This window comes from Equus quagga, chromosome 8 (genome assembly GCF_021613505.1).
Source record: "Equus quagga isolate Etosha38 chromosome 8, UCLA_HA_Equagga_1.0, whole genome shotgun sequence".
In the NCBI taxonomy this organism is placed as follows: domain Eukaryota; kingdom Metazoa; phylum Chordata; class Mammalia; order Perissodactyla; family Equidae; genus Equus; species Equus quagga.
Window position 1 is genome coordinate 23,159,080 of NC_060274.1, and position 18,657 is coordinate 23,177,736.

Consider the following 18,657-nt stretch of genomic DNA (forward strand, 5'->3'; position numbering starts at 1 on the left):
CAGTTTTAACCACAAGGAAAAAAATAGTGTGCACTAGTGCTAAAGAAATAATTTCAATGTGCTACCTGACTAAAACGTTTCTCTCCTATCTCATTATTTCATTTCTCTACCAGATAGTCAAAACAGAGAGCCTGAGAAAGGGTGCTCCCCTGTCTGTAAGACTTTGTCAGCGTTACCTTTGATCAATCACAAGGCTTCTCTTGACTTTAATCTTGTCCTCTCCCGTGCTCAGGTGAAAACTATAAATACAAATACATAGATTCATTATCAACCGCATCTGTTGCATCATCAACAACAAAATTTGAGGAGGTGACAGAAAGAGGCAGAATGGACATTTTAAGCCAGCACTTCCAAATGAGTGTTCTGAGGATCTAGTTCCTTCCTGCGCCTGCGACCAAATGCTCAACAGTCAAACAAGCCCCGCAGCTGGGCGCCTCGCTCTGCGTTCCAGGTTCACTACGCATGTCAACGCACTAAAGAGTCTGAGAGGCTCTGAGGTATAGACATTTACTACAGTTTCTTTAACAACGTACTTCCTGACTCGTCGGACCACTTGATCCCCCTTTCTGTGTTAAGTTATTACATCTCTTGGATTCAAAGGATATATGTTTAGCGTTCATGAAATACACTTTAGAAAATTTAAGTATAAAACTGTGAAAACAAGGTGCAGAGGAGGATATATAGAAGATATTATTTGCTAGGGATTTAGTGGAGTATTTAAATAGAAGAATAGTGAGTGATAATTTTGAAAAGCTAGGTTGCCAGCAGACTGTAGATGGCTCGTCTTGTAGAAAAATGGTCTCCAAACTGGGGAGCATGCAGCCCACGGGGTGCCCTAGATGATTCACTGGGGGGTGTGAAGAAACTAAGAGAACTTTTATTTATTTTTAATTATCCTCTTGAAATTTGTGATACATCATAACTTATACTGGTTAAGTAACACACACACACACACACATATATATCCAATTTATTCAAAATAACAAACATATTTTGGAAGTACATGCTAAATTTTAAAAAATTGACTGGTATCCACAATCAAAAATTTTTTAAACCACTGCTGCTGCATTGAAGCTTTTTGTGCAAAGAAATGACATAATATAGAGTTGTTTCAGAAAGATTAAAAATATGGTGCACATGTGTATGTGTGTACTTGTGTGTATGTATATGTAGGTATAACCAGAGAGAGAGAGAGTAGTATTAAATTAGACACTACTTTTTACTTCTCAAATAATTCATTCTGTGACTTACCTGATATTAACCACATAAACAGTGTAGTTCCAATTTTGGAAGGTTGAATTGAGCTGAAAAAACAATGGAAAAGGGTGAGTCTTGTTAATATATTTTTTTAAAAATCTGAATCAAGTTTCTTCCCTCCCAAAAGATAAGTTGTTATTGGAATAAGACCCTGGGAAAACCCTGGAGAGCCAGAGGAGCAAAGGAAAGGTAAAGATAACAGCTACTGGGTCACTGCATGCCAAGAACTCCACAAATGTTATTTCTTTCAATCTCACAAAAACTAATGAGGTAGGTATTATCTGCCCCCGCCGTCTTATATGTGAAGAAACTGAGCTTCACACAGATGAAACAACTTGCCCAAGGTCACCCAACCAAGAAGTAATAGATGCCAGAATGGAACCCATGTCTGCCTGTCTGGAAATACTATACTTTCCTCTCTAGCTCCTAGTATAACGGGCCTCCCAGTTAGCCATAACACTGAAAACTTAGCTGTAAGAGGGTACACAGGGAAGATTAGCACCCTGAACGCCTTCCATATTCTTCATTCAACACACAAAGAGGTGCAAGAACATGTTTTTCTAGTAATTATCGTCTCATAAGAATATTAGTAGTAGGAAAAATTGTAAATTAACAATATAAACCTTTTAAAAAAACCCAAAAAATAAGTTCAACACTATTGGAAACTATGTTAATTATTATGTGGTTATTTAACATTTGTTATGGGTCTTGGCATCACACTATTTTTTTTTTTTTTTTGGTCAGGAAGATCCACCCCGAGTTAACATCTATTGCCAATTTTCCTTTTTTTTTTTGGTGAGGAAGATTCACCTTGAGCTAACATCTGTTGCCAATCTTCCATTTTGTTTTTTTTTTTTGGAGAGGAAGATTCACCATGAGCTAATATCTGTTGCCAATCTTCCTTTTTTTTGGTGAGGAAGATTCACCCTGAGCTAACATCCATTGCCAATCTTCCGCTCTTTTTTTACTCGAGGAAGATTCACCCTGAGCTAACATCTGTGCCAGTCCTCCCTCTATTTTGTATGTGGGTCACTGCCACAGCATGGCCACTGATGAGTGGTGTAGGTCCGTGCCTGGGAACCGAACCTGGGCCACTGAAGTGGAGTGCACAGAACTTAACTACTAGGCCCCAGGGCTCGCCCCTCAGCACCAGACTTTTTAATGAAGCAGTGGATTCCTCTCAATATAAATAAAACCTTCCACGATGCACCATCCAATTCACAAAACAGGATTTCTTACTGATACAAAATTTTCTTATTTATATGTAATTTCAAAGGGTTTTTAGGCCTTGTTTCATATATGCATTTAGTCTTCCTTGGAAGCATTCCTAAAATTGAATGCAAATTCTAGGAAATTCTGGCAAAAAGTGTTATTATTTTTAAATTGTAAATAGTAATAAGATGAATGAGGGAGATTGCTTATATTTTCTCTCTTATCAAGTATCTGCTTTGGGTATCTTGCATCTTAAAGTGTCCAGTAAAGTTTAGTTTCAGATGAGAATGAAGCTATGTTGAAAACCATGCATGAAAATAAATATAAATGAAAAATTATGCTTGTCTAAAGCACAGATGCTCCATTTTTCAAGATTCATAACATTAAAAGTGGTTTATTTGAGAATGAAAATAAAGAATCTGTCTTTTTAAAATATTCTTCTGAGTTGAAAAAAACAAAGAGAACAATGCTGGAAAGAAAATGAGATGTAAGAATACACTCCTTCTGTAAAGCCTGCTCTGCATTTAGAAATTAAACACATCTGCTAGTGTTTGAATTAGTTGCTAATGTTCACGTGTCATTCCAGAAAGTCAAAAGCAGCATTTTCTTTGACTTCTATTAGAGAATTTCACTTTTCCCTCCAATTTTGTAATAGAGTTGTTAATTATATACTATTGTTTCCTGTGGTCAACTTGTTTTAAATGACGTTGCCTTTAAAAATAACACTGTTGCCCTATCATTCTTCAAACATATTATATACATATATGAAGTATCGTCACCACCACCTCTCAACGCAGTTTAACTTTCGTCTGCCACCAAGAACACGTTTATTAGTCAGCTGCCACGTGACAAACCCATTCTCCTTACTCCACAATGTAGACCCAAGTGACTTTATTTACAAAAAATTGCTTGCACTATAGCAGTAGTATATATAAAAAGGAGTACAAAGTCCCACAATATACTGTAGTGTACAAAGAGAAACAAAATAATAGAAAAGATAGAAACCTGCGGAAAATTAAATTTTTGAGATTGTTATGAAGAAGAAAGCAAAAAAAAAATCCACAGGTTATATATGTAAAGAAAAGAAGAAAAAATGGTAAAGTTTTCTTTTTTAACTGGAAATTATCAAAATTTTCATCAATAGAATACTGCGTAAATAGGTGATAACCTAAATATCCCTCAACAGAAGACTTGTTAAAAAAATGACTAGACAGCCTTGTAATAGAATACTATGCAGTGTTTAAACAAAAAAGGATTAAGGAAGGTCTCTGTGTGAATGCCGCAAATCTGGCAATAACAAAAAGAATGGGGTGTAAAATATGCTACTTTTAGTGTAAAAAGGAGAACAAATAAGAATCTATAGTGTTATTTTCTTTTATGTCCACAAAGAAATTCTAGAAAACCCCAAGAAAAACTAACAGTGATTTCTAAGCAGATGGGTTGGTCTCGGGGCAGATGAGGTACAAGGATGAGTGGAAGATTTTCATGATACATCTTTTTACACTTTTGGTTTTTGAATCGAGTACTCAAACAATTAAATTTAAAAAATGTATTTTTAAAAATAGTGCTGAAAATATAAGGATATAATAGTAAATAAAGATACCTACCAAAACACATTCCCACTTGAGTGGCACTTTTCTTATTTAGACATTAATAGTCTGTGAGGCTCAGTTTCTTGTCCTCCTTTCAAATGCACCTCTCTTTCTGTGCACAAGGGCAACACCTCACTTACGTCCAGTCATGTGTCACTTAACAACAGGGACACATTCTGAGAAATGCGTTGTTAGGTGATTTCGTTCGTCATTGTGCGAACACCATAGAGCGTACCGACACAACCCAGACAGTGCAGCCCACTACACACTGAGGCTCCACGGTACTAATCTCACGGGACCATCGCACACGCAGTCTGCCGTTGACAGAAACGCTGCTATGCAGCACACGACGGTATCTGTTCACACATTTATAATTAACAGTATCTATGTTTCAGTTTGACCCGTGGATTCAGCTACCCAGACAGTCGAGTCTTTTCCAGATTTCCAGAGGTTAAAGGTTTAAAATCAAAAAAGAAATTTTACAAGTTCACTTACCCATTCTGCCACCTTGCTCTGTACTTTGACCTCTGGGTGACGAAGTACGTTTTGAATCACTATGGAAATTCTATAGGCAATTCCATCTGTCCATTGGAAAAAGGATTTAGTCCATTAATTATATTTTACAGTCATATAATTCTCCATTTAAATTTATGATCACATAATTTCATACAATTTAAAAGAAACACCTTCTACGCTGATACAGAAAATTTCTGAGATATTTTTACTTTAAGCTCATTGACCTTTGGAATTTCTTACAAAAAGCTATCAATTAGTTTACTCTTATAGATAATTCATTGCTCCTAAATTATCACCTGCACACGTTTCTTCGTATTTTTTAATTCTATAGATTTCTGATATCTACTGTCAGTAAAGTGGTGATTTTTTGATGTACAGTTTGATTTCTTGTAAGAAGATTATCTTTTTTTGTACATTATAAAGAACAATAAAGAGTTTGGGATCTTAAAACTTGAGTGAGATGATGGGCAGGAGTTAATCTGAAAACGAACAGGCAGACATGGATTTACTGCCCCATCTCTCTCTCCCATCTCCAAGAAAGCACTCACTTCTACTAAGTTATTGGCTTGTATTTCATCAGATTTTTCATCAAAATTCCATAAACGTAGTCATTTGTACCAAAGTAGAGGGGGAAAAAAAGACGTTTTGCAGATAAAATTTTCATTGTACTAACTTGCTTTAAAAAGAAAATTTTATGTCAGAACAAGCCTTTGCTTTTTCCTTTTGAAGGCAATCTTTAAAGTAATCTGATATATATAATATATGGATAGATAGATTTTCATATATCCCTCTCTATTTTTTTTTTTTTTTGAGGAAGATTAGCCCTGAGCTAACTACTGCCTGTCATCCTCTTTTTTGCTGAGGAAGCCTTGCCCTGAGCTAACATCTGTGCCCATCTTCCTCCACCTTATATGTGGGATGCCAACCACAGCATGGCTTTTGCCAAGCGGTGCCATGTCCGCACCAAGGATCTGAACTGGCGAACCCCAGGCCGCCGAAGCAGAACATGCACACTTAACCACTGCTCCACTGGGCCGGCCTCTCTCTATGTATTTTTAATGAATATCAAACTCACCAACCAGGGCACCTTACTAAAGGTAGCTAATGAGAAAAGGACCCTTCTAAAATATCGCGGGAGTGCCTGCCCGGTGGCTCAGCGGTTAAGTTTGCACGTTCTGATTTGGAGGCCTGGGGTTTGCCAGTTCAGATCCCAGGTGCGGATACGGCACTGCTTGGCAAGCCATGCTGTGGCAGGCGTCCCACATATAAAGTTGAGGAAGATGGGCACGGATGTTAGCTCAGGGCCAGTCTTGCTCAGCAAAAAGAGGAGGATTGGCAGCAGATGTTAGCTCAGGGCTAATCTTCCTCAAAATAAATAAATAAACAGAATATGGCAGGTTATAGACAGAAAGAAATTTTTGAATCTCCATTGTTGTCAGTCACCTTTCTTTGCGCTTAGGGTTTGGTAAGTCTTGAGTGGAATATGCACAGAAAATGTAGAAACCTATAATTTAAAATAACGCTAGGAACGGATTTCATGAAGCTTTGGGGGAGGCAGTAGAAAAAAGTATAAAAGTACGCCTTTGGGAATCCCTCACATCTACCAAGTGCAAATGGCGATCCCACCACCGCAGCAACGGTTTTCCAGTGTAGGGGTCTGAGTCTCACGCTGAGAAAGATCACCACTCCTGGGTGTAGGAATACAAATGTGTGAAATCGGTACAAGTCCATAGACAATGAGTTTAATTTATGCATATGGGGTTATTGCAGCTTCTAAAACTCTGCAGGTATTTTAATGATCCTAATTTTATATTCCTTTAAAAATATTCTGAATAAAAACATATTTAGAAGAGTCTATTTAAAACAAACGATAATTCAGATTAAATAAAACCCTTTTTGCACTGTAGATCTCATCAGATCATGGACATTCTGAATGATGGAGAGGAAATGCCAGTGGCAGGGCTCCAAGCTTCTCCATCTATTTCGGCATCCTAGGAACACTGTGCATGTTCACTGGTGCCAGCAGAGCAACTGAAAAACTACCACTAGATGGAGAGCTAAAGCATGTGATTGTTGGAAAAGCAATATTCTTTCCCTCTCAGGAAAATAATGCAAAGCACTAAAAATGTGTATTTTTAATCACTGACATTTCTGAAATTTTATGGAAGCATCCAAACATTTAAGATATTTTTCTTTGTGTTTTAAACATTCCCTGCCTCACTTTTTTTTCAATTCACTGTTTTTTATAACTGCGAAGACATCCAATAACTGAGACAGCCTAAATCAAGTTATAATATAGTGCTTTCTCTAGAGTCACATTGCTTATAGCAAATGAAACATGTGAATAAGTCAAATGACCTAGCACCTCGAGTTATGGATGCTCTAGGGCTATGGATCTCTGTCAAGTAGTCTCTCTTCAGCAGCCTCGGACTGAGGCATTAACATATTAGCCAAAAACTACCAGCGGGATCTACTTGTTATATTTATTTAAAATTTTTGAATAAGCTAGTCAAAGGTAATCATGAGAAATGTCCAAGAGTGAACTATCAAAGCAAGATAAAATGTTCTGAAGCACTGGCGAGAAGGCTTTGGACTATAGCAAAATAACTGGCTTAAGCGTTGCCCTTGCAGAGGATGTGCAATTCAGAGACTGATGCAGGCTTCTCCATGTCCTCCTGGCAGTCAGGTCATCTCTCCTATAGATGTAACAACTCCCACGGTGTCTCAATAGAAAAGCTATTCACAAATCTTCACATGTTCCAGAAACTTCAAAAGATGTATGTATTGTTCTAAAAATGGCATCCAAGCCAAAAGAATTCATGGCAGATATTACTTGGGAAAAAAAGGACGTAAAAATATATCCATTTTCCAATGAGATAATTCTTCTAGCCATCCAGAACTTCAAAGTAGAAATTATTGCTTGCCATTACAGACGTGGGATCAAAACAGTATTCCTCTGTGTAGGTTTTTCTCCAATTAATCTTTCCTCTTTTCATCTTCTGAACACTCTTTTCAGAATTTCTTGGAAGCTACAGAAATAACACTATATTCAAGGGTATGAAACATAGGTTTGAAAAGGTGGACTTTAAAATGTATATTTGAAAAGATAGATATTAAAATATACACCAAATGTTATTTTAGATTCAAGATTATTTCTTTGAACTGGTGATGAGACAATTATAATACGACAGTGGCACTTGTAATGTGACTGAAGTCCTGCTCATCTTTATTATTTTTTTCTTTTTTTGAGGAAGATGACCCTGAGCTAACATCCATGCCCATCTTCCTCTACTTTATATGTGGGACGCCTACCACAGCATGGTGTGCCAAGTGGTGCCATGTCCGCACCCGGGATCCCAACTGGCGAACCCTGGGCCGCCGAAGCAGAACGTGCGAACTTAACCACTGCGCAACTGGGCCAGCCCCAAGTCCTGCTCATCTTACACACACAATTTCTTTAAGATGCCTGGCATATAAAGCTAGATTGATTGTTGGAACCACACAAATACCCCAAGAGTGAGGTTTTTATTTGAGTAGCTAAATGCATGTGAGAAACTAGCAGCAGAGTCGCAATTTGTCCTTGTAAACTAGGTTTTTAGAACAATAATAAGGGCTAACAGTTAGTTCCTTACTTGGGTTGCCTGTGCTGACCTCACAGAAGTTTAATATTCAGTAACATTCAGTGATGTTTCAAGATGGAAGACATGATTTAGAATGGAAATAACAATTAGTCCAAGAGCTTTTCTTGGGAATGTAATGGAAAAGGCACGGAGGTTAGTTGTGGAAATACCTAGATTATTCATTATATCCTGAAATATCTGTTTGTCAAAAGTAGCTTAAAAGACAAGATATTCTTAGTATCTAATCTGAGGTGTCAGTCTGATAAAAGTCCTTTGGAAAATAGCAAAAAACAACTTTACCCAGAGATAGAGGACCATTTCACAAAAGCTAGGAAAACAAGTTTTATTGATATATTGAAGAGCTATGCCTGCCTGTCAGCCTCCATTCTTCCCCTCTCCCCCCTCTGGCACATCATTACTGATGGGCTCAGTAAAATGCTGCCAGTGCCGAGTTTGAAGGCCTGGATAAGGGGATAACAGATTTGATAGCTGTCCTGTCTTTCCCCCACTGAACAAAATGGGATTCTCTAACACACCAGATGAGGAGGCTGAGGATGCTGACTATCAGTTTCCCAAGGAAGCAGCAAACCGTATCTGAAACTGTTGACAGTATGTGAACGATCTTATGCAGTCCGGGGCACGACACGACGTCTCATTCATTCACAGGGCAAACAAGCAGTTCCCTTTGCCATTATTGCAAATTTGACCGTATCATAGGGAAAATCTTAAACAGATTATAGCCTGTCTCTGACACTTTGTTACTCTCCGTTTTTAAAAAGACAATGAAGGCTTCCGGTGCTGAGGCGTGAGAAAGCAAAAGGATACAGGGAGAATTCAATGACATTGTTTTCATTATGTTTATTTTCACTTCTATTTTAAAACAAGTAGTACTGGTTTCATTTTTCAATAGTGATATCAATTTTACCCTATAAATACAAATGTTTATGTAAAAAAAGTGTCATTTTAGGAAAAAACTATTAAATAAATAGGTGGCTCAAGGATGTGGCAAAAATTTTTCAGATAGTATACAAATCTGAGTGCACAATTTTGAGACTATTTCTGCCACATGATGACTTTTGAATATTTTTACACTTTCACCAAGAATCATCTGAATTAGATTTCTTTTCCTTTAGTGTTGGTCAAATCAACCCGTTTTAACTGATTCTAACATTTGCTGGCTTTGTTGAAACTCCAGTGAAGGTCATGACGCAGAGAGAGACGGACTAAACAAGGCTCTCTTCGAGAATGTCAGAAACGACATGACTGAGTGAATACAGCTCCACTCCACAAGTCAAGCTCTCTGAAGCATCACATAAACATTCTTGGGCAGCAGAGGATGTGCCGGTCCTGGGGGGAGAATGCCACAGAGGCTCTTTGTATGTTCATACAAAGAGCAAAATACTTAGTTAGAATTATAATATTCCCATCTACTGGCTGAAGTCCATGTGAAATATGCACTGGAAACTTTAGCTGCTGTTGCTTTCTTGGGGGTGCTGGAATTTTTGCTCCATCATAAATCTCCTTGGTGTAGAATAACCAGAATAACCATAAACACTTCCCTGAATTGATGTCTTTATAACCCTAATGAAATTTATATCTGCATTTCATGTAAAATATTCCATACTTCCAATTTAAATGTCCTGACAGAGGAAGTTGATGTAACCCTCAAAGCCAAAAGAAAAAATGAACTATGTGGGTTTCTTTTCTCTAGGTTTTGGTCCCTGGTGATATATTACAGATGTCTTGGCTTCACAAGTTAAATGATTGGGGTTGAGAAAATTATTTTGTTTCTAATATCTCAAATTGGAGGCAATGGTGTGGTCACCTGATGGGGATTTCTCCTTTTTAGAAGAAACTGAAATCACTTACTCTGAATTACCTAAAGGCTTTGGTACGTGGTCCATATAGGTAGCAGATTCAATAATAACTCAATTCACCTGGCAATGCCTCTGTCTATTTCTTATCTTATATAACAGCTATATTTGCAAATTACAAATAATATAAACAGAAAACCACACATAGAGAAAAAATGCAAGAAGTACTGGCAATTACTTGAATTTTTGTTGGTTAGAAATTGATTTATGATTAAGCAGATACACAATCACATTCTTACCATTATTCTTCAACAAATAAAAACAGAGGGCAAAGTATTACCATATAAATTGATTTAAATGTCACAAATGTTTGACCATAAACTTGGCGTTAGTGAGAAATTAAATTACTAAAATTATTCAGTTTTTTGAAATTACAGAGCCTTTAAAACCTACTTTCCTGAAGAGAATAATCTGACAAAATACCATGAATAATTTTTTTCTCAGATCTCTAGTATAACGCAAATTAATTCCTTTTAATTAAATGCCTTTCTCATAAAGCTTCTATTGAAAGAAATTTTAGCTAAAAGTGCAGAAGAGTCCTGGAAAGGGACTCATTCCACTGGTCTTTAGAATGGGGAACTCAAGTGATATTTACTTATTTTACTAGTCTTGCAAATGTCCAAATGTACCAAACGATTCTAATAAGAGAAATTTTATTGGAACATTAGGTATTCCCACCCTTAGAATACAATTTTTTATCACGTTAGACATAGTACGAATATAAAAGGTAACGATTTCTTACCATTGCTTTGTTTACCGATTCTATTAGTAACAGGCATGTTAGTGGTGACAGTGGGTGGTGTAGTACAAGGAGAGTTTACAGTAGCTGGTAATAAAGATGAGAAAGATGTAATTTTGCAAGGAGCATATGACAGTTAATATGGATGAGCAATCTATAATTAATGCATAAAAATATACAGAGGAGAAATGGAAACCATTTCTTGCCACTAAACACAAGACTCTAAGGTTATAATGCATAAAATGAAGTAATGCTTTCTATGGCACATTAAGAATCAGTTCCCATGACCTTTGGTACCATATTGCACAAAAGTGTGGAGCTGGCGCAAAGGGACTGGAGAACGAATGTTTAGATTCTAGACCTGGGTGTGCCATTAACAGGCCGATGACCACACAGTGGATTACTAGACCCTTCTAGTGCTCAGTTTCCTAAGTTTGCAAAAAGAAAAGCTTAGAGAAGTTCAATCTCTACAGCACCTATCAGCTTGAAAATTATCTAAACTAAGGCGGTCTTCCTGATACACTGAGACTAGAGAGATGAAATCTCAGGGGAAAAGGAATTTTTCCTTGAAAAGACAAATATAAAGAAAAACAAAAGAGAATAAAATGTATAGACTAAATCAATCATTTCTAGATCCCAACAACTTTACTAAATACTTATGGATAAAACCAATTTCATAAGGGCAAGCCTTACGGTGGAGACATTTTCAAGGCATCATGTCATAACTATGCTTCAGATACTACGAAACTCTCAAAGACTAAACCCTTATAAAATGCTTTGATAATACCTTTCTAAGAAATTCTGGAGGAACTATATAAGCAGTAAAATAACTATACACATAATTTTCCTTTAGTTTACCTTAGGAGGACATTTGTATTAGATGTACTTTCATATGTACAATGACCATTTGTTAGGCATCTCAATTTTTTTAATTATCTAAATTTAAAACATTTCAGTGATTATGCAGAGAATTACTAAGTATTTTTAGAAAATAGAGACGGTTCCCAACATAGGATGGCTCGACTTAGGAGTTTTTGACTTTACGATGCTGCAAACGCAATATGCAGTCAGTGGAAACTGTACTTCAAATTTTGAATTTTGATCTTTTCCTGGGCTGCTGATACGCAGCACGGTACTCCCTCACGACGCTGGGCAGCAGCAGCACGCTCAGCTCCCGTCAGCCGTGCGATCGGGAGGGGAGAGAACTGAGACGCTACACTGTACTGTGTCGCCAGAGTTTTTTGGATGAGTACTCACACAACCATTCTGTTTTTCACTTTCAGTACAGTATTCAATGAATCACTTGAGATATTCAGGACTTGATTATATACTCGACTTTGTGTGAGATGACTTCGCCCACTGGAACTAATGTAAGAGTTCCGAGCACATTTAAGGTGGGCTAGGCTAAGTTAGGACGTCTGGTATGTGAAGTATATTAATGCATTTTCCACTTGTGATATTTTCAATTTACGATGGCTTACCCATCGTAAGGTGAGGAGCATCTGTATTCAATTGACTCAATTCCCTGATTTGAATTCCTGACTCAAAATATGCATCCTTAACTAAAATAATTTTTCAGTCCAAAGTAATATATAATACTTAAGAATGGGATTCTTTTTGAAGTCTTTATTTTTTAAAAATTATGAATAATCAGTTATATTTATCTAAATGCAAAACGCATCAAAGAACATGAAAATGCTTTTTGGTGACTGAGGACATTGGTGGGGAAAGCTGGGCATGTGGTCCTTTGACCCTAGGAATCAGTACTATAGACATCTCAGATTAAAAGAAAAAAATTAAAAATTTCTTTTAAAAACCTTCAGATCTTGAACTAATCAAAATTAAAGTTTTTCCTATTTCATATAACTATTTTAAAACTACACTGAGTTCATGGAAAGAAACTACTTACTGACTTTATTTTCAGAGAGTATTCGTCGATAACAACACAAAAAAATAACGTCTCAGAAAGGAAACAAAAATAATAATGAAATACACCCCTCCTCTCTGCCTACTCTACTCCCACAGTGGCACCACAGAAGAGAGAGAAGGTTTCCATGCATTTAATCTCACTTCTAACCCCATCACTTTCATTCTACGATCGTCTTAATAAGAGATCTGGCTTTTACAAGAGGGATGATCATGATTCTTAATGTGGTACATAGAACATGCTACTTCATACAGAGGTATTTAAGAGAATAAATGGATGAAAATGGATCAGGGGTAATTAGGAGAAGCAATGATAAAATTAAAGCAAAATATTTATATTATTAAAACTTATGTTACTTTAAATATATATTATCTAACATGCAACTATTTAGTACATAATATATAATGATAATACTGACCATAGTATAGTCATTATGCATTAATAATAAAATTACATTAATATTAGTTTAGTATAACTATTTTTACCCTAATATTTAAGTTATATTGCACATATAAATTGCCTCATGGCCTTGTCTTAAATTTAATATTCAACTTAACTTTTTCCCTTGATTTTTAGACATAAACACTTTTTCAAAATATTATATGACTATATTTATACTGGACTTTTGCAATATTCTTGAGAAGAAATAGAGGGGAAAAAATAAAATCAACCCTTGTTTAATAGCATATAGTCATCATATTAAAAAAAACTCAGTGCTTGATGGAAATGTGGTTATCCAGTATGTGAATGCATTCTTTCTCCAAGAGCATGTACTGTGCACCCACACAGCTAAAACACATCCAGAAATTCTTCTGTTTTGCTGGTTTCTGCCTTCTCAAGTGAAAATTAAAATAAAAATAAAAACAAAAACAGTGACAATGACATTATCTATAAGAGCAAGCAGAACAGAGACTCCAGAGGATGACACTGCTCCCTACCTCTGCAGAGGGTCCCCAGGTCTGCACAGCTGGCCAGTTCTGCTGCTGGGAGCGGGATCAGGTAGGAACCTGGATCAACACCGAGAAAGAATTCAAATTTGACTTATCATTTAATGATATTACCCAGAAAAAAATCATGAATCATGTGGTTGGTGTTGGAGGAGCAGCCCTAGATGCGTCCACCAGCAATACTCCAACGTCAAGAAGGTCTCAAAGTCGTTGTGTCTTAACTTCCATAAAAGTAAAGTCAAAGTATTGAAATTTCCCTCAAAATCTTTAACTCAATTTATTGGTCTCATCCACATATGAAAGGAAAAGAAGTGCTATTGTCCCTTAAAGTTCATGTAAAAAGTTCAAGGCCTTCTTGCATAATAAATTATAAGGCTCTGGTGGAAATTCATACAAACGAAATAATGTAAAACATCAAAGATAAGTTCCAAAGTGAACTTGGATAATATTAATACTCAAAAAATGCATATTTTCGGTTCATAGGCACTAACATACACTATTTGCAATTCCAAAATCTATTTCCGGGACTTCGAGTCGGTCTCTGTGTCTTTTTATTTCATGCTTTTGCTGATTCATCCTCAGCAGGAAACAAGTTTTAAGCTGATTTTCGAGTAGGAGTAGTGGATTTTCTCTGTTGCACTAAATCTCCCTCTGGCAATTAACAGACTTTTACCAAGAGGTTGAGGCTGGGGAAGATGGGCTAAACTTATCACAAAACGTGCTGCACTATGAATAAAGAAGAAGAAGAAATACAAATATACATACACACACAAACATAACACATACACTTAATTTAAAAGGACATTTCTATAACAGCAATTCCATTCTAATGTTTGAAAAGTATTTTCCAAACTTTCCTGTGGGAATAGTACATGAAGGCAGAGCAGGTACACGATCTGAGAAAAGATGTCTAATCAGGTAACGGGCACGCATAAGCAGAAAGCAGCCCAGCAGTTTAAGAGCATCTCAGGAGTCGTGGTTTCTTCATTCTCGCCTGCCTCAGGCACGTGGCCCAAAAAAGGAATCACGTTACCTCGGAAAGACCCAACCCTCCGGCAGGTGTGTGATGTTAACTGGCAAAAAGCTCTCCTCACAGGCCTTTCTGTGTTCATCCCATAAACGTTTACTCACTGTTTATATGTGTGAGACACAGAAGCAAGAACAATGCTTTACGACCATGTCACTGCTCCCAGAGAGGCATGAATGGGAGAGAGCTTCCCAGTTCTCTGAATGCTTTAAATGAAGTGTTCAGTGGCCCAGAGGAGGGCGAGACCAACAGCTTGGAGAGAAGGGTGAACAGGAAACCCATTACAAGAAAAAGAACTGTGAGGAATATGAGGGGTCACTATACAGATCAGGGGATAAAAGACTGGAGATGGATAGTACCAGCAGACAGAATTACTGAAACACATACGAAGAAGGCAGTGAAAAGTCTGGGAACGCAGGGGACATGGCATTACTAGAGTAGGGTAATTGTAGAAAACTGGTAGGAATGATCAGATATGTAATTAACGCAGAGCTCGTGCAGAGCCTTGTAGAATGTAGGCACCACAAGGGCTGGGAATCTGTGTCTTTATTTCAACAGCTCATCCCACACACACACAGTTGGGGCGTCCTCAGGCTTTACTGACTAAATTACCGAATGTGTTATGAATGACTGCTAATATTTTGAACTCTTTCTTAAAGGAAATGGGAAAAAATGAAAGAGAACTTGGTGAGAAAATTAGATTTAAATTAGAAAACATTCATTTTTGAGGCTCCATAAGCATCTAAAAGAGGACAGATACAGGCAGCATGAATACTAGTAATCCAAGCTTGATACCATGACTTCAACGAGGATGGACAGAAAGAGATGGACACAAGACATTGAAGATAGAATGCACAGGATTTACTGACTCATTGGAGGACAGGGAAAGAAAGGGAAGAAGAGAGGATGTTCTTCTGGTTTCCAGTTTGAGAAATCTGTACGTAATGATCTCATAAAAGGAGATGGGAGATGCGGGAAGAGCAAACTTAGGTGGGTGGGCTAAGTAGTAAATCCAGTAATGGGAACTGAGGTGCTTGGGCGACATCAAGATACTTAGGCAGTTGCACATGTTTGTGTAAGAGGTCTAGCAAGGAATGTCAACAGAATCGATAAACGCATCTGAGATCACTAAAGCTAGAGTGTAGATCTGAGAAGAGGACAGGATGAAACTATAGATGTTCCTTACATGGAGGGTGTGGCAAGATCAAGTATACCAGAAAGGTCAAGGATGATAAAGGTTCAGAAGACCTTCAACTCTGCACTGGACTTTTGCTAGGGGCTCTACAGAAAGTTGTTCCAGTAGCGTGGGAACGATGAACTCTAGTCTGCCAACATTTGATTGAGGAGTGAAATGCAAAAAGAGGAAACTCCGCTATGAAAGGAAGTTGAGATAGGGACAGGGAGTTGATTGGAAACTTAGACAAGGGTAGTATGGAAAAAGAGCCCTGGGGAGGCGGAAGTTGAGGCCCGCCTCCGACAGGACTGAGGCAGAATTTTATCTTGAACGTTTTCTGCCCCTTCTTCTTTCCCGTTGCTCTTAACTTACATCCTCCTCTTGCAGGACTTCTCTACTCCTTCGGGTACTTATATTTTAGTAAGGAACTTCTGAAAACTAAAATGTCTTTAAAACTCAAAATGACTGAGGAACTCTCAGGCACTGTGACATGCAAGAGAGGAGACCCTTGGATGGAGTTCCTGTGCTTCTCAAATTATACACAATGTTGGCAGTCAAAGGCTCCTTAGGCCGCTTCTGGCACTGATACGGTTATCTCTGGAAGACAAAGGGAGATAAGGGGATAGCGCTGTGGGAAAGAAGTTTCAAGCTAACTACATTTCCACTGCAGTCCACAGAAGGGCTGAGAGGTGGAAATAAGAAAACAAAATCAGGAGAGTTATGATTTAGAGGAGATACTTAACATTTTCCTCAACATTTCATCTGTTTCATTGTAAGGTAAAAAGTATAAACCTCATATGTGACATCCTTGTCATGGGAAATTCTAACATTTACTTCTCAATATTTAAATTATCAGTTGTTCTTTCTTGGGCACTTTTAGTTTAGCAAATTGGCATTGCTTTATAAATATTCAATAAGCGCACTATTTTATGATGATTCAATATAGCAAGAGAAATTAAATTTGAAGACTGCTCTAGTGAAAATGGCATAAATACAAGTGATGAGTTGAATTAGAAGGAAGTTATATTTATGAGTGAAATCTTTACATTACAAATACATCAAATTATATAAACAAATATGTGAAATATAGAAAATGTACACAATTTGTTTATTTCTACCCAGTTCCATTTTCAGCATATTTGCATTAAAAACTCACTGTTGTCATCCATTTTCCTAGAGCAACAGATTTACAAACTAGAAGAGTGTTAAGGAGGAAAAGGCAATTCTCTCTCCTGGAAAATGATATACTTACCATGAAGGAATTGTTTTCAGAATGTGACTATGTGTGTTCACTGATTTTTGTGGATACCACAAAGGTGTTTAAAGTATTTACTTAATATTAACTGCAAAATTTAGAACCAAATTTCCTTGAAAAAAAATGTAATCACTGAAAATGGGCAGTTGATGAAGAGCTGTAAAGCTGTTAATCTTTCTTCTCTTGTAGTTCTTCCAAAATCATCCTACTGAAAGGAGTCACTATTTATTTACCCAAGTTGTTGTAAAAAAGATTGATGTGTAGCCAGTCATCTCCCATCCTACTTAACAATAATCCAAATAACAGTAGACAACATTAACCCTTCACGGTGAGTTGCAATAATGGGAAAAAGATAATTCCTTTCAATTCCCTCTTTGCAGCTGTTATTAAATTGAATTTTACAATTTTTCCATAAACAGATAATTTAAAATTGTTTCTGGAAGACATTTAGGCTCATGAAGCATAAAGTCTGGGCATCTTCAAAGAATAAAGTGCTCTATAAAGATAAAGTGATTTTATCTCTATTGTTTAAAAAAATAATTTCATAATTTAAAAATGCTGTACGCAATAATTAGTTAGGGATGAAAGGAAGGAACCAACAGTGAATCAGAGTTTTACACTGTGAAAATGGAAGGGCAGGAATCCAAGAGGGCAAAATTTTGGAAAGGAAAACAAAAGTCAGTATAAATCCAAACATTTCTAGAAAAGAATAACAATAAAGTTGGGTACTTAAGAATTGTGCCTTATCTCTACATCCACAGTGGCTAATAAATGGAAGTGCTTAATAAATGCTTGTTAAATAAATGTGATTTGTTTGTACTTAGACTATTCATTGAGTTATACTGTACCACTCCTCAGGAAAGAGCAGTCAGCAGTAAAATAAATAAAACTGGTGGAGAAGGCACTGCCTGTTCTTTGTGAAAAGTGACGGACATTAGCCAGTTTCTAAACGTGAATCATAACACAGGCAAATGCTTGCTCCTATAATTAAAGAGCCCGCTAGGGAACTGTCTATCCATGGAGGTCATAAAACTGAATATGTTCAATAAAATTGTCCTAAGAAAAAGAATGATGCTATAAAATAAAAAGAACTGCTGCTAAATAAAGCACTTCTTTCTGAAAAGGAACGACAAGGTTAACCACGTTTAGAAGAAAAGAAAACCTGCTGAAAACGTCTTAATTAAGGTATATTCCCCAAGCATGCTTAGAATAGTTGAGGAAAATAAAAAAGCCCAATTCTGAAACTGTTGAAACATCTATTGATTTTATTGAGGTGAGGATACTTAATATGTGAAACAAATGACAGGACATTTTAATGTTAAATGTAGTCAGTTCTGTTCTGAAATGACTTATTTTCATATGAAAATTTACTTAGTAATAGACCTTTGGAAAATCTATTGAGTTTTCTACCACAAGTTGATTCTGGAATAAAAGCTCATATTTAATAGACATTGTCAGGCCGATGGAATGTTAGGCATGAAATTCTATTTTCCCATTGGTTACTGTACTGATCATTA

The 18,657-nt window shown here is 36.8% G+C and overlaps 1 protein-coding gene across 6 annotated transcripts in view; it reads right to left on the reverse strand.

Moving 5' to 3' along the window:
- The window catches only part of ADGRG6 (adhesion G protein-coupled receptor G6), a 134,038-nt gene that overhangs the window by 45,514 nt on the left and 69,867 nt on the right, over positions 1-18,657 (reverse strand). For 5 of the 6 annotated variants that reach the window (XM_046669182.1, XM_046669179.1, XM_046669180.1 and 2 more), the window contains exons 5-9: positions 13,676-13,744; positions 10,814-10,897; positions 4,557-4,642; positions 1,252-1,304; positions 177-239 (exon numbers count right to left, since the gene is read on the reverse strand). In XM_046669182.1, coding sequence (XP_046525138.1) covers positions 177-239; positions 1,252-1,304; positions 4,557-4,642; positions 10,814-10,897; positions 13,676-13,744 — 355 coding nt within the window. The remainder of the gene's footprint in view (positions 1-176; positions 240-1,251; positions 1,305-4,556; positions 4,643-10,813; positions 10,898-13,675; positions 13,745-18,657) is intronic. The other variant, XM_046669183.1, reaches the window with a different exon arrangement.